General features: G+C 27.3%; 2 protein-coding genes across 2 annotated transcripts; one reads left to right on the top strand and one right to left on the bottom strand.

Moving 5' to 3' along the window:
• Window positions 1-759: 759 nt before the first annotated feature.
• Phum_PHUM177140 (multidrug resistance protein, putative) lies at window positions 760-6,219 on the top strand (the record flags this gene model as incomplete). The annotated part of the gene is made up of 18 exons (XM_002425104.1): window positions 760-842; window positions 955-1,200; window positions 1,459-1,630; window positions 1,718-1,842; window positions 1,951-2,140; window positions 2,234-2,579; window positions 2,662-2,870; window positions 2,970-3,149; window positions 3,238-3,406; window positions 3,493-3,788; window positions 3,966-4,148; window positions 4,242-4,380; window positions 4,472-4,620; window positions 4,697-4,939; window positions 5,021-5,209; window positions 5,301-5,537; window positions 5,675-5,890; window positions 5,974-6,219. 18 exons carry the CDS (start codon window positions 760-762, stop codon window positions 6,217-6,219), a joined length of 3,618 nt encoding a protein of 1,205 aa, XP_002425149.1.
• Window positions 6,220-8,070: 1,851 nt separating this feature from the next.
• Phum_PHUM177130 (uncharacterized protein) lies at window positions 8,071-11,481 on the bottom strand (the record flags this gene model as incomplete). The annotated part of the gene is made up of 4 exons (XM_002425103.1): window positions 8,071-9,172; window positions 9,333-9,728; window positions 9,813-9,908; window positions 9,986-11,481. The coding sequence occupies 4 exons, from the start codon at window positions 11,479-11,481 to the stop codon at window positions 8,071-8,073; spliced, it is 3,090 nt and encodes a 1,029-aa protein (XP_002425148.1).
• Window positions 11,482-20,719: the final 9,238 nt, after the last annotated feature.

The raw sequence follows: 20,719 nt of genomic DNA, 5'->3' as shown, positions 1-20,719 counted from the left end.
TTTATATATATATATATATATATATATATATATATATATATATATTTGTAATTTATTCATGTTTAAATTTATAAAAAAAAATGATGGGGGAAGTAAATTTATGTAATTATATAAAAATTGTTTAAAAAATTTTATTTTATTCAAGAACGTTTATTTTAAATTAAAAATTATTACTTTTAAATTTTTTTTGTTTACGAGGAAAAAAAAAAAAATATCTACTGCTTGTTTATGTTTAAAAAAAAAAAAAAAATTCTTACTTACTTAAATCGAGTAATAAAACAAAAAAAATTAATTAATTAATTAATTACGATAAAATAATTTTTCTTTTTTTTTTTTTGTTCTCTTAGGGGTTCGCAATTTTAATGGCAATAGAAAGGTTTTAATTATTATTATTATTAATAAAATTGTTTTTTTTTTTAAATCGAATCAAACATTTTAAATAATTGATTTTTTTTTTTTTTGTTACAGTCAAGATTTTCCATTGGATAATAATAAGGAATATAACGTGGAAAAGAAAAAAACACGTGTCAAACCCGTGTCGTTTTTTTCGTTAGTAAGTTTTAAATAATTATTTATTTGTTTTCCTTTTTTTTTTTAAATATAAAGAAAAAATATTTAATGTTATATATATATTTTTTTTAATAGTTTCAGTATTCTACACCCAAAGAAAGATGTGGAATAGGTTTTGGTATAATATTGGCCTTAGTAAACGGATGCATTCCTGCTACTTTAAGTATTATTTACGGAGAATTTTGTAACATGTTGGTGGATCGTCAATTTCCTCCGCAGGGCCCATCCACACGAACATTTATTTTAGAATGGTTTGGCGGTGGAAGAATTCTGTAAGATTATTTACATTAATTTATCAAATTTAGGTCAAGGGGATGAAAAATTCAAATTATTATTATTATTATTATACATCATCATCATAATTGTTTTTATTGTTATTTACAGAGTAAATGCTACAGAAGAAGAGAGGCGAGCAGCACTGGAAGAGGATTCAGCTGCTTGGTTTTTCGGATGTGCATCATTAACTTTTTTCCAGTTTGTCATTTCGTTGCTCTCGGTTTTTTTATTACATTTAACTGCCGCATTACAAGTTATAAGAATTCAGTCTTTATTTTTCAAATCCATAGTTTGTCAAGATATGGCATGGTACGATACTTCTATGGAGGGAAATTTTGTAGGCAAAGCAACAAAGTAAGACTCGAATATTTTTTTCTTTTTTTTTTCTATTGAATTTTCTTTTTTTTTTATTGTCGAAGAAAACATTTCTTTTAAATCTATTTATGTACTTATTATTATTATTATTATTTTTTTTTTTTTGTTTTTTTTTTTTCTTATTTCCATTTCGTTTTATTTCCATTAGTTTTGAAGCCGATTTCTGTCCAGCTGTCCCCAATCATCCTCAGTCAAAAAAAAAGATATCTAATGACTGATCAATTATTTTCATATCAGTAATTTGGAACAACTTCAAGTCGGAATCGGAGGAATAATATCAATTTTCGTGTACCTGGTTGGAATATTCGGATGTGGAACCCTGGTAGCAATGATATTCGGATGGGAATTGACTCTCGGAATATTAGCAACAGCACCGATTATAATAGCAACAGCAATATTTACCACCAAGGTAATGGAAAACACTTTTTAATTTTTTGCCGCGGATTTTAATTTTATTATTAACAATATAATAAATATTTATCGTGAAATTTTTTAGATTCAAAGTAAATTGCATGCTAAAGAAATGATAAGTCAGAGTGCAGCTGGAAAAGTTGCCGAAGAAGTTTTTTCATCTGTTCGAACGGTTGTCGCATATGGCGGACAAAAAAAAGAAGTTGAAAGGTAAGATTACTCCATATTTACACATTTTTTTTTACCGCGTATAAATTATTGTAAAGTGTAAATCTCTCTTCTTTTTTTAAAGAAAAAATTTTAATTTTTATTTTAAAGGTATAAGAATCATTTAAAAAAGGTTGAATCATATGGAATAAAACGTGGAGTAATGAATGGAATTAATGGCGGTATTTTATGGTTCATAATATATTCCTCGTACGCCATAGCTTTTGGATACGGTATGAGACTGTTTGAACTTTCTGAAAAAAATGGTGATGAAAATTATACTCCTGCAGTTTTACTTATCGTACGCTATAATTTCAATTTAATATTTTTTTTTTTGAAATTTGAAAAATTTTTTATTTTAAATGAAAACTTAAATGTCCTCATATTTAAATAGGTATTTTTTGGAATTTTCATCGGACTGACAAATATAGGTTTTGCTATAACTCATTTAGAAACATTTTCACTCGCTCGAGGAGGTGCCACATCAGTTTTTAATATAATCAAAGCAAAACCTAAAATAAATCCGTGTTCTCCGGAAGGGAAAATATTGGAACAATGTACAGGCGAAATAGAATTTAAAAACGTTTATTTTACTTATCCAGCGAGGAAAACGGTAAAAATTTTCGATGGATTAAATTTAAAAATAAAAGCTGGAGAAACTGTTGCTATCGTAGGAGAATCTGGTACTGGAAAGTCAACCATTATACAATTACTACAGAGATTTTACGACCCGATATCAGGTAAAAAAAAAAAAAAAAAAAATTAATTAAAGGTATTGTAAATGACGGTTAAAAATAACTTTCTTGTTATTTTCTTGTCCAGGTGATATTTTTATAGATGGTGAAAATTTAAAATCATTACGTGTATCTTGGCTTCGAAGTCAACTGGGAGTTGTTGGTCAAGAACCTCTTTTATTCGCAGCTACCATCTACGATAATATTTTATACGGTAATTCTTCAGCCAGGTACGAAGAGGTTGTAGAAGCCGCAAAAAAAGCCAACGCACACGATTTCATAATAAAGGAAATGGAAGTAATTTTTTTTTTTTTTTTTACTTTGTAATTAGTGTGTTCGTTATTTGAAATTGGTATAATTTTTTTTGCAATGCTTAAAAATTCATTATAATTTTAGAAATATTATAGTGTGGTTGGTCAAAGAGGTTCGACGTTATCCGGAGGACAAAAGCAAAGGATAGCAATCGCGAGAGCTTTGGTAAGAAATCCTGCTATACTTTTATTGGATGAAGCAACTTCCGCTTTAGATGCTGCAAGTGAAAAATTAGTTCAAGGAGCTTTGGACAAAGCCGCACTCGTAATAACAAATGTTTTTTTTTTTTTTTTTCTTTTTTAAATTTAAAAAACAAAAAAATTTAATTTTCAATGTAAATTAATTTAAACAGGGGCGAACAACAATAATAGTTACTCATAAATTATCGACAATAACTAATGTTCGTAGAATTGTAGTATTGTCGAATGGAGTCGTAGCTGAAGACGGTACTCATGAAGATTTGGTTAAAGCTAAAGGAATTTATTATGAATTATTGAAATCTCAAGAAGAAGTGGCAAAACGTAAAAAAAAAAAGAAAAATTTTGAATTCATTTTTTTTTTTTTGAATTTTTGAATATTGAAATTTTTTTTTTTTTCGGGTTTTTAGAAAAGCCAAAAGAAAACGTTGATTTTGTTCATGATCCATCGGATATGGTATTGTCTTCAATAATTCCTTCGACTCCGAGAAGTCAATTTAATTCTTTAACAAATTTTGGTAAAATCCCAAAGCGAAGATTTGATAGTTACGATAAAGACATGGTTTTTTATAAGAAAACAAGTTTTTGGCAAATTCTTCTTTGGAACAAATCAGAATGGCATTATTTAGGAGTTGGTTTTATAGCGTCATTCCTGGCTGGATGTGCTCTACCAATAGTTTGCCTTATTTTTGGTGATTTATTCGGAGTAAGGAAAAAAAAAAAAATTTAATTTCTTTTCTTTTTTTTTTTTATTCAAATTGAATATTAATTAAATTGAGGAATTATAATAATAAGGGTGAAGAATTTAAATTTGAACTTTTTTTGAAAAAAATTAAAATATTATTTGATAATTTTATGTATTTTTTTTTTTTTTTTTTATTAGTTGTTGTCAATGGACGATTTTAATGAAATAATATGGTGGGCTGATTTTTACGCCATACTTTTATGTACAATCGGCATCGTTGCGGGGCTCAGTGTATTTTTTCAAATGTATTGTCTCTCAGTGGCTGAAATGCGTTTAACGTGCAGACTAAGAACAAAAGCATTTGAATCTATGTTAAAGCAGGTGCCACATATATATATTCATTCATTCATTTATAACACTAATTTAAAAATAAAATTAATGACGACGTTAATGATAAATAAAATTTTTATTTAGGAAATGGCATGGTTTGATGATGAGAAAAATAGAGTCGGTGCTTTATGTTTAAGATTGGCCCAAGACACGTCCCTTTTGCAAGGAGCAACTGGTACCCGACTCGGAGTCATAATTCAAGCGTTTTGTGCCATGTCAATAGGTGATACAATTAATAAAAAAAAAAAAAAAAAGACATCCTTTGTATCTATTTTATTATTATTATTATTACAATTATAATCTTATGTTTGTAGCCACGATATTGAGTTTCTTTTTTGCTTGGAAAATGGCAATTGTTACTCTATGTTCAATACCCTTTGTTTTCACGGGAGTCTATATTGAATCTTTGTTCCTAAGGGGAAATCATTACCAAAGCAGTCAATCAATGGAAAACGCGTCAAAAGTACATATATATATATATATTTTAAAGTTTTGTATATTATTAGAAAATTCAAATTAAGAAACGTTATAATTTATAGATAGCCGCCGAAGTCATTGAAAATATTAAAGTCGTTGCAAGTTTTGGTAAGGAATCTTATTTTATTGAAAAATATACGCAAGTAATCGAAGAAGAAAAGAGAAGGATTTATAAAAAGGCATTTGTTAGAGGTTTTGCTTTTGCCATCGGTCAAACTGCACCTTTATTCGGTTACGCAATATCATTGTGGTACGGTGGATATTTAGTCGCAAACGAATCCCTTTTATACAAATATGTTATTTCGGTAATTTCTAAACGCAAAAAAAAAAAAAAAATATTTATAATTTTTTTTTTTTTTAGTTTTGGAAATTTTATTAATTTTCAGGTGTCGGAAATGTTAATTTTTGGTGCTTGGACTCTTGGACAATGTGTCGCTTACACGACGGGTTTTCATTCGGCCAAAGAAGCAGCGGGTAGACTTCAGTATTTATATTTAAAAAAACCCGAAATAACAGATGGAGAAGTAACCGTTTTCCCAAATATGAACGGCGAAGGTTCTTTAAATTATTCAAAGGTGAAAATTCTTTTCAACCGGATGTATTTATTATTATTATTATTATTATTATTAATAACTTAGTGAAAAGAATAAATTTTTTATTATTTAGGTTAATTTCTCTTATCCATCAAAACCCAAAGTTAGAGTCTTACGTAATTTTAATTTAACATTGAAAGATGGGACTTCGATTGCTCTGATGGGGCCGAGTGGTAGCGGAAAATCAACTATTGTTCAATTACTATTGCGATTTTATGATCCCACTTCCGGAAAAATAATCATAAATGACATAAACATATCCGATTTTAAATTGGAAACGTTAAGATCCAAGCTTGCATTAGTATCTCAGGTTAATTTTTAAAAACATAAGAAAATTTATGGGGGGATGAGGGGAAAAGGAGGAGGAGGGGGGAGGGAAATTTGTTTAATTTAATATACTTCAATGATTTGATTTTTTTTTATTTTTATTTTTTTTTTTTTTTTAAGGAACCTATTTTGTTTGATAGAACTGTTAAAGAAAATATAGAATATGGTGATAATTCAAGAGTTGTAACAATGGATGAAATAAGGGATGCAGCACAAGCTGCTAATATACATGCTTTTATAGAATCACTACCGGAAGGTTACGAAACGAGATTAGGAACGGGAGGAACTCAGATATCCGGAGGGCAAAAGCAAAGAATAGCAATCGCGAGAGCTTTAGTAAGTTGAATAATAATATTGATTTAAGGGAAAACTAAATTACTTCTTTTACTGTGATTTGTTTTTGTTGTTGCTCTTGCCAGATACGAAATCCCCAAATATTAATATTAGATGAAGCCACATCGGCACTCGATCCTCAAAACGAAAGCGCCGTACAAGGAGCTTTGGATGTAGCATCCACCGGTCGAACGACAATAATAGTAGCACACAGATTAGGAGCCGTACAAAATGCGGATATAATTTGCGTTTTGGAAAGGGGTACGATTAAGGAAATGGGAAGTCACAAACAATTGATGGCATCAAAAGGAATTTATTATTCAATGCATTAAAGAAAATGATTAAAAACTATACTGTTGTACTTTTCTTTGTTTCTTTTTCTTGTTGTTTGTTTTCTTTCTTTCATAAAAAAAAAAAAAAAAAAAAAAAAAAAAATGAAATTTAATTACTTTTTTAATAATAATAATAATAATAATAAATAAAATGTTAACTAAGAAAATTTATTTAAAAATTTTTCTTTTCTTTTTTTTTTTTTAAATAGTAAAATTATTATTATTTAAAAATTTAATAAAATTTAATAATAATGAATTTCGTAAATTAAAATTAATTTCAATTTATTCTTATGTACATTATCATTATTAATTTTATATATAAATATTTTAGGTTGATTAAAATAAATTAAAAAAATTGATCTAATAATAATAATAATAATAATAACTATATTTTTAAAATTTTATTTAATTCATTTAAATTTTTTTTTTTTACCGTATTATTATATTTATTTTTGTTTGTTTTTTTTTTTTTTACGAAGGTTTCTCCTCTAAATAACAAATAATAATAATAATAATGATAACTATTTTCTTATTTAATTTTTTTTTTTTTAAATTATTAACTAATTTACTGAAAGAAAAAATTAAAAAAAAAAAAATACCAAAATACGAAAAATTATCCAAATAAATTTTGTTATTTTTTATAAACTATTATTATTATTATTAATCATGTATTATTAAATACATAAAAGCTAAATTATAAAACATTAATTGTATTAAATAACAAAAGGAGATGAACGTGTATTTATTAGTTTCGTCGGAAAAAATTAATAAACAAATTTATTTAATAAAAAAAAAATAAAACAAACGAAAAAAAATTAATTAATAATTTAATTATTAATCAAAACCTATTTATTAATAATTTTATTAACACTTTCGTATAAAACAAAAGTCGTAATAATAATTTTTTATCAAAACTTATTAAAGCAAAAAAAACAAAAAGAAAAAAACGAAACAAAACAAAACAAAAAAATTTTTAATTTTTTTTAAGTTTAAATTTAAATTTAAAAATTGCATAAAAATATTAAAGAAAAATTAAATTAATTGATATTAATTAATAATAATAATAATAATAATAATAATAATAATAATGACATTCATTCAAAAGCTCTCCTCAAAAAAAAAAAAAAAAATGAACTAAAACGACTATTATTTTAAATTATTATTATTATTAATTTTTTTTTCTCTATTGAAAAAACAAAGGATTCTATAAAATTTATTAATATTATTATTATTATTATTAACATACACATATGAAAAAAAAAAAAAATTAAATTTGAGAGAGAGAGAGAGAGAGAGAGAGCAGATAACTATATCAAGCCACAAAAAAAAAAAAAAAAATTTATTTTTATTTTTTGGGAAGACTTTTTAAAATTTGAATAAATTTTGTTATAATAATAAATTATATCAGTCATAATCAAATATTAAAAAGTTTATTATTATTATTATTATTATTATTAATTTAAATTTTAATTTTAATTAAATTTTAAATAAATTAAAAAAATAACTAGTTCAGTACCTTTTTTTTTTATCAATTTTGAAATATTTTAATAAAATTCATTTATTTATTTTAAATGTTTTTAATTTTAATAATAATAATAATAATAATAATAGAAAAAAGCACAAAAATTTTCAAAGGCCAAATATTTTATTTTTATATAAAAAAGAATCGAATAAAATTATTATTATTATTAATAATTAAATCTAAAAACAAGAATATTTAATAATAAAAAAAAAAAAAAATTTTTTTTTATAATAAAATTTTCCCATTAAACTCAACGCCAACTTATTAATAAGATATAAAAAAAAAGGAAGGAAATAAAAGGAATTTATTTAATTTGTGTAATTTTTTTTTTATCTAGAAGGCGGATATGAGGTTATGGGTAAAGGCATTGGTCCAGAATTTTCCGACAGAGTCGAAGTATCAAGTATGTCTTGAATATTAGAATTTTCCATCGAGTTATTACCTTTTAATTCTATACGCGTCGTCATTTCGTTCGTATTTGTGACGGTAGATGGCACTGAATTAATACTTGTTAATAATGCATCGTCTAATATTTTATTTTCTTGGTGTATGTTGTTATCATTTATCAATATGGACTCGTCGTCATCCTGTGGTTTTTCTTCTGGTAATAACAAATAAGGCTTTATTTCTTGGCTGTCGGATGACGTATTCGTTTTTTCCGCATGAGACTCTGGCTGTTGTAAATTTTTTGTATTGTTAAATATATCGGGGGAACGAAATAAAAATTGATTCGATTGAAGATCTTGCAATGATGAAAGAAAACTTGGGATTTTCATACTTATATCTTCGACGTCTGATGGAATGGCCGATTGTTCGGTCAAAGGTACCAATTCGGATGTGGTTTTATCACTTACTAATACTTCTGGTATTGCGTTGCTAGGAGGAGGCGGGAGTAGGTCATCGTTTCTTGAAAGTAATATAGGCACTGAACTAGGATTTGTTTTTTCTGTATTATTATCTAAAGGGGTTTCGGTTATGTCCTCTGATGTTTTTAGTGGCTGATCAGGTATTTGCTCTCTAGAAAGGCGAGGTAAATGAGCCCTACTTGAATGTAAAACAACTTGATACCGATGACGGTACCGAACGCCGCAATGCTCGCAGCCGAATTTGTCTCTACGATGATGCCATCTTTTATGGAGAATCAAACTCGAATATGTGTGGTAGGGAAAAACTTCACTCCATGATCTGCACCAAAAGCATCGAAGTCCTTTTCTCATGATCAACCGGCTAATGTGCTTGTCTCGAAGTTGGGACATGCAATCAATGGGTTGGTTTTTCCGACGACGTTTTGACGACCTGCGAACCACTTGAATTTCCGTCGGTGGTACAATCTTTTTCGGCTGTTGCTGCTTGCGAGGGCGCTTGGACAGTGGACTCTCTTCTCTCTGAGAGCTGTAATCTGATAAATTGATATTGGCATCTGTCACTCGTCTGTAATTTGACATAACATCACAGGCATAGAATCACATTTATAACGCATGACAACTTTTAGGTCGAGGGTACTAAGGCATGCACACAAACACGTTAGAGAGCATTGCAGAATGTGCTAAAACAATAAGTAAAACATCTGCAAGGCTTTTGCACATCCTACAAGTGCACTCTTTGCTCACATTTTATATACTTATTGGTCAGGGACCTGATTGGCTCCTGCTTAATTGTTCTCTGTCCGGTTGAACGGTGATGCATAAAAACGTGCGTTTCTAAAGATGTGTCATCGACGAATTCACAACCGCATTCTCTGCATATAAACGGAGGAGGTTCTTCTTCTTCGTTTTCATTTTCCGGTTCGGAATTGTCTGATGCTTCCATGTAATGAAAAAGTCTTGCCGCTCCGAAGTGTTTGCTCGAAGATTTCCAATTGTCTTCTTGCACGGAATAATTACTAGGAATGTGACCGTGAGGATTCCATAATCCAGGAGTAGTTGAACCTTCTTCGAAATTTCGCCTATTCGATTGCGCAGTATTGCTGGAAACACCGTTATTAGAGCTTTAAAAAAAAAAAATTTAACTTTCTTATTCTAGATAAAATAATTATCTATTTTGAAATATGTTTAGGAAATAAAAAAAGTACCAGAAAGAAGAATTCATAGCCGGCGATGAATGATTGTTAGTGAAATTGGTACTGCGAAGGACATTATTTGAAGATCTGTTTCTGTGTTCCAGTGGGCTAAAAAAAAACAAAAATAATGTTAGAAAAAAAGTAGTTGAATAACTAATAAGAAAAAACTGTTTTTTTACACTTACTGGTGTTCTTGCATATGCATGGCCAACTGTGCTGAGTCCTCTCCCAAATAGGAACATCGTCCGCAAGCTCTTTTATTATGAACTTTTAAAACGTGAGTGGCTAGTCGTTCTGACCTTGCTGCCTTATAATCACATAAGCCACAGACAAAAGGTTTCAAATGAGTGTTTAAATGTCTTTTTAGGCACCAGTTATCCACTCCCGACCATGCGCAGTAGCAGCACGAATACCTTTTTTCTCCCTTTTTTTTCGCGGATTTGCTTCCGTGAGATTTTGCATTGCATCCGTTTTGTAATTTAGGTGGAGACGGCAATGAAGGTTTAACACCGCGAATATTAGGTGGAGGAGGAAATCCGGCAGGTATGTTTAAGCTATGAGACATTTGCCCTTGAGAAGGTAGAACTTGACCTCGCGGTTGATTCTGTTGGGAAGAGTTATACTTTTGGCAGTAAGACATTCCGTTTGAATTTTTAGGTGGTTGTTTTCTTATGCGATTTAAATCGTATGGATGATCTCTATGCATTCTTAAAAAATGTTTTTTAACATGATCGGCGCGGTTGAACTGCTTTTGACAAACGTAGCACTGAAATGGCTTTTCGTCACGATGAATATTTTCGTGTCTTGTAAATAAATCTCTCCGATCGGTTGCATATGGGCAAAAAGTGCAGCAGTATCTTTTGTTAGGATTGTTTTCGCTGCTTCCTGTCTGTGCACCCGATCTAGAGGGTAAAGAATTTTGCGTAGATCCTTGACTTTGAGCGTTTGATAGGAACTCAGATTTTAAATTCGAATGAGATGTTGAATTGTTAACAACTTGACCAGAAGACGATTCAACTTTTGTCTTCAACCTTTGTAAATATTTGGTAACTTCTTCTAAAACGGGATTTTCTTTCCACATCTCGGTTGAATTTTCTGACGTATCTACCACGTTATGCTGTCTTTGAAGATGCATGCGTACACAGCGAGCCCAAGCACTCGCATAGGGACACTGAGGACACTGAAACACTCTTAAGTTTGCATGCGTGCCTAACCAGTGTTCGGCAACTCTCGATAAAAATCCAACGCATTCGCATTCGGTACATCTAAATAATTTTTGAGCCGAATTGTACGTGGCTATTTTTGAACTAGTCCATTGTAATGCCTCTTCACTTGACACCCATTTGTCTTCACCGGTAGGTCGATATTTTATTGAATCGGGTTGAAGATGATGGTGATGTCCGAACATTCCCGGGGGAGGAGGAAAACCGTTTTGCATAAGTGCTGCAAGTCCGAATGCTGCCAGTGCTCCGTGACTACCATCGGAACCTTCACCGTCGTAATCCGATGTGGTTCTCAGGCTGGTGCTGTGTTCCGTTTCGTTCATGTCTGGTAAACCATCTTCTCCGTATAACTTTCTTGTTATTTCTTTAAACATATCTTCATAACAATCCATAGCTGGAAAAGCATCCATCACCGTTCGGCGACCACCCCATTCTTGAAGAGTTCCTCCTCCTTCCATCTCTCGGAATAATATTTATTCTTTGAACACCACAAATATAATTTCATCGATTTAAACTCATTCGAAAATAATATAACTTTCGTGAGAATGTTTTTTCTGAAATCAATAATAAACATAATTTTTAAAGTTATATTCAAACTTAATACATACTCTTTGAAATTTTTTTTTTTATTTTTCGTAAAAAACTTTTTTGACAAATGGATTCCACGTTTTCATTTTAATACACCTCATATAACACATGAACCTTCTACCTTCGAGGGTTTTTTTTTTTTTTAATAATAAAAATTTATTATTAGCAGTGAATGTGTTTTAAGCTTAAGGCGATAAAAAGATTTAAAAAAAAAAAACAAAAAAACAAAAGTAATTTTATAAATTTTATCCAAAATGAATAATTCATCCCTTTAAGTAATTTATAATCAATATATATATTAATAATATATACATAAAATTTAAGAAACAAACTTTGAAAATGAAAATCTAAATGCACAAGTATCTTTTGGTTGTTGCAGGGATAAGAGTATTTTAGGGAGTCGGAGTGGGGGTATATAGGGGTTGGGCTGATGGATCAATACAAGGCAAAGAAGCCTCCTCGCCTGACAGGCGCATCTCCCTTTTCCATTTGACCCTTAGTTTCAGTTTTCCTACCTTTTGCGATTTCTTTATAATTTATCTTAATAATAATAATAATAATAATAATAATAATAGTTAAATAATATTAATTTCCTTTGAAATCAATTTTAAATAATTTTATATATATGAACAAAACAAAACAATTTATTTTGACCCCACACACAAAAACAATTTAAAATATTTCTCATTAAATTCAAAGCAAAAAAAAAAAAATTACAATTACTAATAATAATAATAATAATAATAATAAATTTCGACGGGGGAAGCATTTACAAATAACAATTCACGATCACGGATTTTAAATTTGTTTTTTTTTTTTTTTTTTTTTTTTATAATCCAATGAAAAATTAAATTAAAATTTAATTTAAAAACTGAATCTAATAAATTTTTATTTAAACGAAAGCCTAAAAGGAGTAATTGAATTACGTTCGATTACTAATAAAATTAAATCACTATTTTATATGTTTTACTCGTTATTTATAAAAAATAATAATAATAATAATAATAATTAAACTGTTATCGGCAGAAAATTTTATTTTATACAAATTAAATATACGCGTGGAAATTATTTATATATTTAAAATAAAAATTAATAATTATTTATTAATATGATTCATCGCATTAATGATAATAATAATAATAATAATAATAATAATAATAATCAAATTAAATAAAAAAAAATATTTTAACGTCAATTAAAATGAAAATATTACAGCGTAAAAAAAAAAAAAAGAAAGAAATGAAAAAGGGAGGTTCTATATAAGAAATAATAGGAAACGTGAAAGGATGAGAATGAACAGTGAAGCGGGAGTTAAATTTCCCTCCCGCGTGTGGGCGAGAGGGAAAAACTTTCCCTCCATGAGGTATCGATCGGGAGGTGGGTGGGTGGGGGGGTGGGGCGGGCGAAAAGCGGATGAGGGAGAGGGCGATCAATACGAGGCTGAGGTCGTGTGGGGAAAAACTTCATCCTATTCCTACTAAAAAATGGGTGGCAATCCTTTTTCCATTTTCTTATTATTCTATTTCAAAAAAAAAAAAAAATCCCTCGCAGGTACATTAAATATTTTTAAAATTATTTATTTATTTATTATTTATTTCGTTACAAATAATAATAATAATAATGATAATAAAACAATTACAAAACGACTGAATTAATTTTTTTTTTTTGCACAAATAATTGAATTAAATTTTTAAAAAAAATTATTACAAAGAATTTTTTTCCTCCTTTTTCTTTCTTTTTATAATTTTTAACTAAAACGAAAAAAGAAACCTGGTACCTGTACCTATGTGGTTCGTTAGAAATTAAAAAAAAACCTAACGAAAAAAAAAAATTAGTAGTCGTTAATAATTTTATTTGTATTAATTTAATTTTATATTTATTAAACATGTCGCATTAACAATTGAAAAACGATTAGTAAATTCGTTATAATAAATAATAATAATAATAATAATCTGTCACGTCTGTGGGAGGTCTTAAAGACCCTTCAGTATGAAAAAGCTCAAGGTCACCGAGGTTAGGTTTATTTTATTTTATTTTATTTTTATGTTAGTTTAAAATATATTTTATTCATTTATTTAAATAATAATAATAATAATAATAATAATAATAATAATAATAATAATAATAGTAATATGTGCGTATGTTACAAAAGTAAAATAATCTCACACGTTTCCTTACGCACACACACAACGCACGCACTCAGACGTAAAAAATATTTAAAACCTTAGTGAAATTCGAACTCATCACCACCACCTTTCCTCCCCCTCTCTTTCTCTCTCTCTCTTCTCTACCCTACTCTTGAAAAAACTACCCTCCTTCTTCTTTCTCTTGTTTCTAAATTTTTTAGGCTTTTACTTCCTGTCGACCCATCGGTATATATATAGACCTACTATTCCATCTACCCCGGGATTCATTTTTATCAACAACAACTAAATTTCTTACAATTTTCTCTCTCTCTCTCTCTTTCGCTTACTAAAACTCCCCAGTTATTTTTTCTTTTTTTTTTTTTATATATTATTTATTTTACGTAGGCGCGTTTTATATATAAATCTACGTTTAAAAAAAAAAACGTTTTTAAAAATATAATAATTAACTTATTATTATTATTATTAAAAAAAGGAAAAAAATTATTATTATTATTACCGTAATTATTATTATTATTATTAATTAAAATTATTAATTAATTAATTAATTAAACAAAAAAAAGTAAATAAATTTTTTATTTATTTTTTTCATTTTTAAACAATTAACTTAAATGCAATTTAAAAAATTTTTTTTTTTTTGTTTAATTAATTTTTCATTTAAATAATAATTTTTTTACCGTCGAAATAATAATAATAATAATAATAATAATAATAATAATAATAATAATAATAATAATAATAATAATAAATAAAATATTGTTAACGAATTTCGTACATAATTATTATTAACAAATTAACTGACTTATCGTTTGATAAAAAGAATTTAATTAATATCTGACCGTCATTTCTTTTTTCTTATCAGTTTATTATCACCATTTTATCATCATTATCATTATCATCATTATTATTATCATTACTAACAAATAATATTTAATAATAAGTTTTTTCCCCCTGGCATAAAATTTATATAAATAAATGCGGAGGATAAAATTACTTATTTTTGACTGATAATAATAAATATTTAATTTATTACTTTAATAAAAAGTTTAATGATAATAATAATGATAATAATAATGATGATGATGACGACTCGAAAAAAAAAAAAAACGAACGGAGGAGACCTTGTTTAAAAAAAAAAAATTGTTTCAAGGATATAAACTTTCATTCCTTAAGGATTAAGATACCTGAAATGAATTTTTTTTACCCAATACCACAAGGTACCTCCATACGGTATAGAATAAATAAATAAATAAATACCTGACGAAAAAAAAAGTAAAATTACATTACGTACCTTAAAAAATAATTTTAAAAACTAAATTAAATTCACCGTTTAAAAATTAAAACAAAAAAAAAAAATGAGATGATATTCACTGAAAATCATGCACTTGTTATAAGACATTTAAAAATGTTAAGAGTGAGAGAAGAAAGAAGTAGAAGAAGAAGAAGAAGAAGACCTTCCTCTTCGACGTTCACCCCATCATTTGTTCTTCTTGGCAAGTCACCCTTCGACACACCCGACTCCCTCTCACCCACCACCACCACCACCACTACCACCCCCACCAACTCCAACACTTCTTTCCCCTTCTCTCACACTCACAAACTCCCTCGCGCATCTCGCCCACCACACGAAAATAATCACTTTTATACAGAATTTCTTCTTCTGCTTCTTTTTTTTTTTCTCCTTACAACTCACAAAAGTTTTCCATATTATTATTATTATTATTATTATTATTTTTCTAACGTTTATTTTTATTACAAGTTATATATATTAAAAAAAAAAAAAAAAAAAAAAAGTTCGTTAAAAGACGGTCCTCCACAACTCGATTATTGATTTTCTCTATTAATACAAAAAATAACGTACGCGTTAAATATCATTATTATTATTATTATTATTATCATTACGCATATGAGGGACGTTATTAAGTAATTAATTAAATCCCTAAAAAAAAATTTAGAAACATTTATTTAATTATTAATTATATTTAATTTAATTTAATTTTTTTTTTTCAAGGGGGTTCGTTGTTAACAAAAAAAAAGGAAAAAAATTATAATTAATTAAAACTAATTAAACAAAACATTAACTTTTTTTTTTAAAATAAATAAATAAATAAATTTTTACGTAATTTAATAATAATAATATGAAAGGGGGAGTAAGAGAGAAACAGGTTTCGTAACAAAAAAAACAAAAAAGTTAAATTAATGTGACCGTGCAAAGAAGAAACGAATATACTTTGTGTATCCCTCACGAAATTTCACCCTCTTCCTCCCCCTTTTTTATCCAAAAATTTCAAACAAGAGATTCACTCCCACTAAATGGAAGTTAGTCTTAAAAGCATTCCAACGGATGACCCTCGACCGTTAAAAAAGATGAAAAGATTAGTCATTTTTAAGTCCGCGGGATGCTGCGAGAGAAGGGTTGGTTCATGAGAGATTGGGTTGAAAACGCGAGATCACATCCGAGGAGGGGTGAACTTATAACAAAAAAAAAAATTTTTTTTCGGGGGATGAATCTTCTCACAGGAGCATCAATATATTTTTAAGGGCCAAATTTAATGAGAGGGTGGAATTTTACGTATACTTGCATCCTTCTTTTAATGAATAAAAAAAAAACCGTTAAAAAATTTTTTTTCAACTTTTAACGTATTTTTTTTTTTTAAGTGTAACTTTTTGAATAAATTAATTATATAATATTTTTTTGGAATAACGGCCGTTAAATTTTGACAATGACAAAACATAATAATAATAATAATAATGATACTTTCGTCCACCACAAATTCATTTGTACGTTTTTTGTTTTTTTCAAACCGCAAACCATTCATTCATTTATTTATTTATTCATTTATGTATTTATGTATTTGAAAAATTTATTAAAAAAACGTTAAAAATAACACAAAACAATAAACTCTTTTCCATAAACAAAACAAAACATTTTTTACAGGAAAATAAAAGAAAAAAAAAAAAAACAAAACATTTTCTAAACGGGGGGAAAATGGAAAAAAATAAAAACAAAGAAATAAATTTTCATTTTATTATCAAAAACTTTAAGGGTTGATTTTGTCGATAAATAAATAAAAAAAAATTTTCCATTTTCCAAACCTTAAATTATCGTTTTTTAACTTTAACATTAAATTTTAAAGTTAATGGAAAAAAAAAGAAAACATTTCAAATTAACCTTTTTTTGTTATTAAAACAGGTGTCCTCCATATTATATTCATTAAAACAATTTTGGAAAATCGTAATAATAATAATAATGATATAAACCAATGAGAAAATTTTTTTTTTAATTTTAAAAGGTTAAGAAAATTCGTTTTTAATTACAAAGTGACGTCATGATGATAAAATCATTTCATCCCTTTTCATAAAATATATAAATCAGTGATAATGTTATCAAAGGAAAAAAGGAAAAAAAATAATCAATTAAAAGGTATAATAGGGTTAGTATAAAAAAAATTTAAATTACCTTTTGACGATTGTTATTATTATTATTATTATAACGCGTAATTAAAAAATTCATTTTTTTCGTCTGCAAAACACAAAGAAAAAAATAAAAAAACAAATTTGATAAAAAAAAAAACACAAACAAACAAACAAACTCACACTCAATTATTTTATTATTTTATTTTTTAAAAAAACTTGAATCCAATACCTGGTGCCAACCAAACCTTCATCTAAACATTTAAAAAAAAATGATGATGATGATGATGATGATGATGATGGTTGAATTAAGACGTTTCCTGGTCTCTAACGATTGCGCACAATATAAAACATTAACTGAGTCGAATCTCATTCCAGATATAAAAAATAAAAAAAACATTACAGTTTTCTTTTTTTTTTCCTTTTTTTCTTTTTTTTTTTTTTTTTCCATTTTTCGTTTTCCCAGAAAAGTTTGAAAGGTTTTCTATTAGATGGAGCAGTCGGTCGGGTTTTTCTTTTTAATAAAAAATTTTCCTGTAGCTAAAAAAAAAAAAAAAATTAATGGAAACGGTTTTTTTTATGTTCGAAAACGTACCGAGAATATTATTAAATATAAAAAAAATTTATGTTACCGTATTAAAAAAAAAACTTTCATTGACCCCTGACCCCTCCCCCCCCTCAAATGGGAATTTGCAATCGGTTGCAATTGAAACTCCAAACGAATAAAAAAAAAAAAAAATTTTTTTTTTTGTTTTCTTGGCAAAATTCCCTTAAATATTTTTACGTAATTAATCATTTACGTAAATTATTTTTTTAAAAAAGATAGAAAACAGATACGTCGTAAAACAGCAGCAGCAGCAGCAGCAACAACAACAACAACAACAGGAAAATAATTTTTATTCGTTTACGCGAAATAAATTTTAAAAAAATTTAAAAGGAAAAAAATGGAAGTAAAACGTATAAAATAATTAAAGGTAAAACATTTGAGTTGAACGACATTGCACACGCACGCACATACACACAGGGAAAGAGAGAGAGAGAGAGAGATTAAATCGCACGACAGGAATCGCGTTAAATATTAATTTAAACGGAGGGGGGCAAAGAGGGTGGGGCAGGGAGGGAGGGAAAGAAAAAAAGGTGAATTTTACATCATCATCATCATACGTCACCAAAATTCTCGAAAATGAAATTTTCTATAGTGATCATCGAATCACGGAGCCATTTTTTTTTTTTTTTTTTTAAACTTTCTCGTAATTCCTTTTATTATTTTCCTTTTTTCCTTTTTTCCTTTTTTTGATAAATACGATTGAAATATATTAAAAACCTTCGAATCGTTCATCGACTTTTGTGCGTGTGTATACATAAAATGCGCAAACGCATTAATTTGCCTACGCTATAATTGCACGAAAAGGGCAAAACGGGTGGGTAAAATTCCACCGAGTTTTACCCCCCCATCCCCTCCCCCCTAACCCTACCCCCCAAAAAAAATAATTCAATGAAAAGATTTTTTCCTTTAAAAGTAATAAAAATAATTTAAAAAGGAAATCATTCGAATAAATTTTATTTTGATTGCCAAAAAAAAAAAAAAAAATTAATAATACATATTATTTATTTATTAATAATTATTATTATTAATATTATAAAAGTGACGACGTGAATTATATGCCAAAATAAATTAATTACGTAATGACGACGACAACATTATTATTATTATTATTATTTAATTTATTAAATTATTAACGTTTATTTATTTATTTAAAAAAAAAAAAAATGTATCGTTTTTCTTATTCGAAAATAATTTTTTCTTTTTCTTTTTTCATGTACGACGACAGGAAATTCGTTATCGATAGTTCCAAGTTTGTCTCGTAGGTGTCAGGTAAACCGCGCGCAGATGTCATAGGATCAACTTGCTGAATACGTTCCGGTTACAAGTTTCGCTGTTTCTTTTTGCTTAAACCGCCATGTTTTTTTTTTTATTTTTTCTCTATTGAACAAAAAAAATAGTAGTAGTAATAATAATAATAATAATAAATGTAACTTATTTAAAATTATTTAAGTGTGGACAACGCCCGTGATTAAAAATTTTTTATTTATTTATTTATTATAAAGTTTATTCGCGTGTGTTTGTTTTTCTTTTCTTTTCATTTTTTTTTTTTTTTTTTCAACTGTTTTGTGATGCTGTGATGCACAATGTATATGTAGTGAATCATCACCGATTTGGAAACAGTCCCGGGCGTATGTATCGATCCGAATTGCATGAATGGCCCGTTTATAACCCGCGATTTTTCTTATACGATTTTTTTAAAAAAAATATTATTTAACACACACACACACACGCAAAACCCCCCCCCAAAAAAAAAAATTAAAAAATATCGAATTAATTTTACAAAGCGCGTATCGCCATAACAAATTCGTAATAATTTGCCTAAATAAATTAATAAACGTTTGTTTTATTACATAACGTACGGGCCGTTAATCGTGATTATAATAATAATAATAATAATTTCGCATTCTTTTTTAATTATTATTATTATTTTATCAGTTGTTAAATTTAAAGTTTGTTTTTTTTTTCAATCTCGAGTGACCCAATTTAATAATAATAATAATAACAAACGGAATTGTTTTCATAATAAATTTACAAAAAATTTATTATTATAAAAATATATATAATAGAATTATTATATATATAAATTCACTATGGAAAGGAGAGAGAGAGAGAGAGAAAAGGGAAAAAAGTAGGGAAAAGTGAACAGGAGAGAGAGAGAGAGAGAGAGAGAGAAAAGGGGGAAAAAAGAAAGAGAGAGAGAGAGAGTAATAGGAATTGATTAACTGAAAGAAAGCAAACGTTTGGTTGTTGTTTGGTTGAAAATCAAAAAGAAAATTTTTTTAAAAATGTTTTTCTTTTTTTTTTAAATGTTCAGAAACCATGAAAAGAAAAAAAAAACAACGACGACATTTTTTTCTTTTTTTTAAAAAAACGTTTAATTAGTTTTTTTAAAATAAAAAAAAAAAAAATTTAATGGGAGTTATGTGAATAAAATGATTTTGTGTGAATTTTTTTTTTAATATAATGAGGAGGCTTTGTTTTATTATTAATTATATATATTTGTTTAAAATAATTTGTTATAAATATTAACAAATTAGTGATTTTTTTAATATAATTTTTCAAAAAATTTTTTTAGGGGTAAGTGGAAAAAAAATTTGTTTTGTTCTTGTAATGGCACCCATAAAATGAAAAATTTTTTTATCAATAATTTATATATTTATTTATATTAACGTACTTATTTATTTTTTTCTTTATTAATAATTGAATTTTTTTATTATTATTATTATGTACGAATCAAATCCGATGGAAAAAAGCAAAAAAAAAAAAAGGCAAAAGGAAAATGAAGGCGTGGGAGTTTTTCCAACTTGATTTATATAAAATCCACATAAAAATTTTGTTTTTTTTAAATTTTATTTTAAATCAATTATATATTTTGTTTTTTTGAATTTATATTATTATATTATATATTATAAATATATTATTATTTTACGTTACGGTTTATAA

Source organism: Pediculus humanus, genomic scaffold, assembly GCF_000006295.1.
Source record: "Pediculus humanus corporis 1103172107524 genomic scaffold, whole genome shotgun sequence".
NCBI classification, from domain to species: Eukaryota; Metazoa; Arthropoda; class Insecta; order Psocodea; family Pediculidae; genus Pediculus; species Pediculus humanus.
Note: the sequence above shows the minus strand (reverse complement) of the source record. Positions and strands in the feature narration are given on the sequence as shown.